This window comes from Phaseolus vulgaris, chromosome 1 (genome assembly GCF_051622355.1).
Source record: "Phaseolus vulgaris cultivar YP4 chromosome 1, ASM5162235v1, whole genome shotgun sequence".
In the NCBI taxonomy this organism is placed as follows: Eukaryota; Viridiplantae; Streptophyta; class Magnoliopsida; order Fabales; family Fabaceae; genus Phaseolus; species Phaseolus vulgaris.
Window position 1 is genome coordinate 41,208,717 of NC_143498.1, and position 6,075 is coordinate 41,214,791.

At 33.9% G+C, this 6,075-nt stretch overlaps 1 protein-coding gene across 2 annotated transcripts; it reads right to left on the reverse strand.

Annotated features, from left to right (window-relative positions):
* Positions 1–2,680: 2,680 nt before the first annotated feature.
* On the reverse strand, positions 2,681–5,544 carry LOC137814072 (Remorin family protein). Of its 2 annotated transcripts, none has more exons than XM_068616615.1 (2): positions 4,567–5,544; positions 2,681–3,193 (listed from the first exon to the last, which is right to left on the reverse strand). In XM_068616615.1, exons 1-2 carry the CDS (start codon positions 5,179–5,181, stop codon positions 3,002–3,004), a joined length of 807 nt encoding a protein of 268 aa, XP_068472716.1. In that variant the 5' UTR covers positions 5,182–5,544; the 3' UTR covers positions 2,681–3,001. The 2 variants fall into 2 exon arrangements, with proteins under 2 accessions (XP_068472716.1, XP_068472717.1); XM_068616616.2 differs by having other exon boundaries at positions 2,681–3,675.
* Between the last annotated feature and the right edge of the window lie 531 nt (positions 5,545–6,075).

Consider the following 6,075-nt stretch of genomic DNA (forward strand, 5'->3'; position numbering starts at 1 on the left):
GAGAGACATAATGCAAAATTGGTATGTAAAAAAGGTAAATTTGATGTTACAGTAGTTCCTATGAGAAATTTATTCTGCCCTTACTGTCATAATAAGGAGAATATTGTAGAAAGTCCCAGGTCCAGTCTCCATGATATTGATTCTTGATTTTAATGATCTTTGATGTCTCCTTTGGGTAAATTCAACGATCCCTATTTGGTTAGTTGATTGAATTTGCCAAAAAGAGACATTTCATCTCTGCCATATGTCATGTTCAAATTTAACAAAGTGTGTCGGCAGCAATGCTTTTCTATAGTATCAATGATGAAAGATGCCTTCCACTGGTGATTTATGTTGGCTCACAAATCAATATATTCTATATTAAAAAAATAATTATTAAATTATACGTAATTATTTTATGTAATAGTTGTATCTAACTATATACAATTAATTTAATAATGATAGAATCTAATAGTAGATGCTTGCCTAATTAGATAAAGTCTTCATACACTAGTATATATTTCTTATACATAATGTAAATATAAGAAAAAAAAAATCTTTTTTCTTCTTACAATCTTCTTACATACAACTTTTTTATATTCTAGTGTTTTAACTTTAGCTAATGTTTTTAAATTGCATGCAATTTATTAGTTATGCTCGTTGGACATTTTCTTTTCCCCTCAAAATATGAAACTATTCTCTGCCTTCCAAATTCCTCCAAAAAACTGAAAACCATGCTGCAACCTATCCTTACTTTTTACCCACATCACACTTGTTTCTGCTAGGGAGATGGAACCTAGAGAACTATTAAAGTCTTCTTCTCCTTCCTTCGGTCGAGCAGGTGACTAGGTGATGAACTGCGATTCTTCTCGTCCTCCTGCTTATCCTTCGGTGCTCGGCACTCGGTCTTCGAGCAAATCACCGGATGGTGGGGGTACCTGCGAAGGCACTCTGACGCTCAAGTCAGTAAAGCGGGTGGTCAGCTCTCAGATAGGTGAACAGTAATAAATGACATACCTTGCTCCTTGGGATGTGTGTTATTTATATTATTCTAATGGGTCTACCTTGTTGGGCCCGTTTATCGAGGTGTATACCCGTTAAGGTCGCATTACCTAATTCTTAATGATGGATTAACTTTACTGATATTGGTTTGAGCGTTAACTGTAATAAGGGTCGGCCGTCGGCCACATCATCATGGCATGGGTCGGCCATCGGTCATATTCCAGTGGTCTCGGTCGTCTCGGCCAAGTCTTCTAAGGTCTCGGCCTTTCGGCCGAGCCTTCTACCTCTCGGCCAAGCCTTCTAATGTCTCGGTCAGGTTCCCCTGATCTTATCAAGTGGACTCGGCCTCGGCCGCGCCCATACCGGTACAACACCCATCAAATTCAAATAAATTCAATCCAGCTTCCATATATAAGTCATACCCTTTCTTACTATATAATGAAAAAATACACTTTATAATAACTTCATATAAAAATTCACTCATCATGTTATTTTTAACTGACTTAAAAAATACATATTATAAAGGAGTAAACAGTTTTTTTATGGGCATAAAAGAGTAATCAGTAGGTTTACTTCAACAAGTATTCACCTATATTAACCTTAATTTTTTTATTTAAACAAATTTTACATGATTAAAAATTAAACACGTGTTCAATTATATTATCATTAACAAATTTTAAATAAAACTAAAAATAAAAATTGTTGTATTAAGATTATAATTTTTTTACTTATTATAAAAAAATATTAATATTTATTGTATTGAACTAGCTATCTATCCAAAATAAAAATTTGTTCATCATAATATGTACGTATTACGTTAATCTAGAAAATAATCAACACATGAAGTGTTAATTATTTAATGACGAATTATTTGATTTCAATAGATGATTTTTTTAAGAGAATCCGTTAAAATCTTAAAACATGTTTGAGTTTTTAGTAAGCATTAATTCGATATTAGTAATGTTTTTTCTTAAATTGAATATTAACAAAATAAATTATTGTTATATAAAAAGTAATAAAAAAATAATTATTTTTAATCCATATAATATTTATAGAGATTTTAGTTATACTTGTAACTTTTGTTTCAGCAAAGAAAAATTTTCCATTCACCAATTTTTTTCCTAAAATTAAATTTTATATTTAATTTTAGATCATCTATGTTATTGGTAGCTTTTAAGTGAACTGCCACATAATGAAATATCATTGAAATTGTTTGATTGTTAAATTACACTTAACAAATTTATATTTCAAAAATTAGAAAGATGAAATGAAATTAATAAACCACATTGAAATAAAATGTAAGGGTAGCCCAAGGCCCAAATTTTGTTGTCCATTGATAGGTTTCTAATATTTTTTTCTTGGTTAAGTGATTCTTTCTGATATATACTGTTCTGCCATTCAAAGTCATACATGCATTAATTCGAGAGTGTTAAGCATGCAATTACTTAGATGTTTAGAACGGTTTTGTGACTCATAACTTGATAAGCTAAGCAACAAAGTATTTGTCTTTTGTGACATCATTTGAAATTAACAAGTGATTAGATGGATTTGTGGGGAGCAGAGTTTGGTAAACCATAATCTAAAAATTTGGAAAATATGTATAGAAGAATAGTAATGCAGGTGAGGAGCTGGCACGGTTAGGTAGGTAAGGTGAGCATTTGCTAGTGATGGAAGCAACTGATTCAAAGAAGCAATATAGTAATGTACAAAACACAAAAGTGCTTATTAACCACCACAATCAAATAAGCGTGTGTCACCACTCATCATGTTCATTCAAACACTGCAATCACTTACAAACACTCCAATTGGTTCTCACATAATATGACACATATCCCTCATCTGCATTTTTTTTGTTTGTTTCTTTTCATAGTGCTGCACTCTTTAGCTAATTGGAAAAAGGAAAGGGACTCTTAATAGAGTATGGCATCAAGTAATATTCTCTCCATTTGGTTTTCCTTTTATTTTTATTTTCCTTTATCTCTAAAAATGTGTTTCAAAAGGGGTTGGAAATATGAAATATTCAGAAGAAGGACTTTTTGGCAGGAGGCCTTCCAACTGCTTTCATGAGACTAGCAATCTCCAAAACCCTGGCCACTTTGGTTCCCCTTTTGGCCTCTGCTGATGCCCTTCTCTCCTCTGCTTTTCTATGAGCTTTTGCTATGTCATTTTGCATTTTCTCCATTGCTCTTGCCCTTTTCTCCTCCAGCTTCCTCTGCACAATACGCCACAATTTTTACTCACAATGAACAAAAACTGTAATAATTAACTTTTTGCACACAACCAAATCTGGTCTAGTCAATCTTTTGTTTTACTGCATGGACACGTAGTTTTAGTTAAAATTAACATCAAATCAAATAATTGGACAGTTTGGTACTTGCTGGTGGGTAACACATTTCCACCTTTTTTTCTGCTGTCAATGTAAAAGTAGTTAGCTTCAATAATAAGGCAATTAATGCAGACCACAGAAACCAGTTTTCACATCACTATAGGTTATGCTACCAAAAGAATGTACCATCATGGAAATTGATAGCAGGTGGATGATGTTTTAGCCTAAAATTTCCAATGAAAGAAAAAGAGAAAAGGTGAAAAATGTGAGGTTGAATGTTGAAGAAAGAACTTATCAGTAATTCAACTTTTCGAAGATTCATATTTCCTGTGCATCATTTTCTGCCTGTGATGATTTGGACATTGAACCTGTGGTATTATAAAGAAAAACAAAATACTTTGACATCCTCAAAAATAAAAATATTCATTAGACAATCCATTATGTTAATATAATAATATATATATTAATATTTTAAATAAAAAATATAATTAAAATATTAATTTGTTGAATTGTTAAATAGGTGTAGGTAGTTTTTGTGATGTGAAGATATCAGCAATGGATTATAAATTATCAAAACCATGAAAGAAATAACCATTCATAGGACAAGATACAAAAGGTATCTGCTGCTGTTGACACTGTTTGGACAAAAATGTAAATGTCTTTTTAGTAAAAATATCTAACATCTTAAAACTTGCAATCTTTTTTTTTTTCCATCTAAAAAATATATAATATTCCTTAAAAAGCACACTGAATTCATCCATACCCTTTTAATCTTGCATGAACATGTATGCATAACCAAATCATCAATGCATAAAAAAATTTAATTTTTTTTTACCAATATTAAAATGATTTACTTTAGTACTATAGTTTTCTTTCCCTCTTTACGTGGTTCCTCAACAACCAAAGGAAAAAATTCCCCACCTTTTCTTCTACATATAAATCAATGAATAATAAAAATAATAATAATGAGGCAATCATCAATCATGGCTGCAATCACTCCCTACTCAATCTCATTCAATTTTCTTCTTAATTTCAAAGTTAACCTGATCATGTACTGATTGGATCATGATGAATCAATCCAAGCCTGTTCTCTTTCAGTCTCAAGATTAAAAAAAAAAACAATAATCATAACCTCAAAGAAACCGAATCCACACCCACTAAGAACAACCACCATACACAAACACATATAATAAAGGAGGAAAGAAGATGAACATGTAAGTAAGTAAGTAAGTAACACAGTGAGAAAAAGAAAAAGTTACCTCAACTTTCTTCATCCAAGAGGAAGCTTTCTGAACCTGCTCGCTCTCCCACCCATTGATGACAGCGTCTTCTCGCTTGAACCTGTTGTTAATCTTCGCAACCTTCGCGTTCTGCCACGCTGATATCTTCGTATCCACCTCCTCCTTCTTCACCCTCTGCACAGACACGTGCTCTTCACGTGCACCACCACCACCACCCCTTACGGACGAGGGAAGCGGGTCCAGAGGGTGGTTATCCGGCACGATCGCCAAAGGGTTTGTCTCTTCCATCAACTCCTCTTCTCTGATCCTCCCCAAGTTGTTGTTCACGTTGTTTTGGTTGATGGGGGTTGGGTTGTGGTTGTTGTCGGGGTCGATGGTGGAGCCTGCAAGAACTAAGGCGCTGAACTCTCTGCTCATGGTGGTGAAGTTGTCGGAGGAGGAGGTGCCACCGTCGGTGCTGGCGACGGAGAGGGAGCTTGAGCGGTGGGTGTGAATGGTGTCCCAGGGTCTGCCACGTGGCGGGGGAGGGTGAGGTGGGGTTAAGGCGTGGATTTCTCGTACTTGTTCATCTTCTTCTTCATGGTTCTCTGAGCCCTGGCTCGTGGAAACGATGACTAATGAATCGTTGAACATGGCGTGCGTGTGAGCGTGTGGGGTTGGGTTTTTTTAATTATGTGTAGTGGAGCGAGTGAAGGGAAAGTAGTGTGCAAGAGACAAGAACAAAGTGAAACCAAAGAGTTTCATAAGCATAGGAGAGTGTGTTTCATGTTGTGTTTTGTGAGGTTGTTATTAATGAATGGAAATGGAGGAATAAGTGTACACCACAAAAGGGCAAAGTAGGTTTCTCATTTCATCAAAGCAAAATCTTTTCTAAGCAATGGTTTCATAACAGTTTTTGTTTCTTCTTCAGTCTTTCACCTTTGCTGTAATTGCTGTTTTGTCCTTAGAAACTGCAAAAATCCTCTTTCTTCGCTACAACTTGTTTGGAGTGTGGATAGAAACTCAACTCGTTAAGATCTTCTTACTATAATCACCCAACTCAATGTTTGGAATTGCAGTAATTAATTTTAATTCAAATTTTATTGGAACTGAATTTTCAAAACTCTAGTCCTATGCTTAAGTTACATAAATATTAAATCATACTTTTAAATATTGACACTTTTAATTAGTGATAGTGTGGGGTTATGGTGTTTCGATTAAGAATTAATAATTTAATAAATGAAATAATAGCATTGTGCAACAACGTAGAGGAGATAAGGATGAAAATTAGGAGTAGAAGGGTGACTAAGTGGTTTAGTCAATTAATGATAGTGCCAAAAGTACTAATGCTCATAATCATAATTTATATTAATAGTAATTATGGTGATGATAGATCTCTATCTAAATATGTGTAAGGCTCTTATGGTCCCTATCCAAATTTGTTTTATGTTATTGATAATTATGGTTCTTATATTTGTTGTCGTATGTTTTTTGTCGGTGAACAAGTTTTGAAAAAGGTAACCTTACATTCCATGCATTTATTAATAC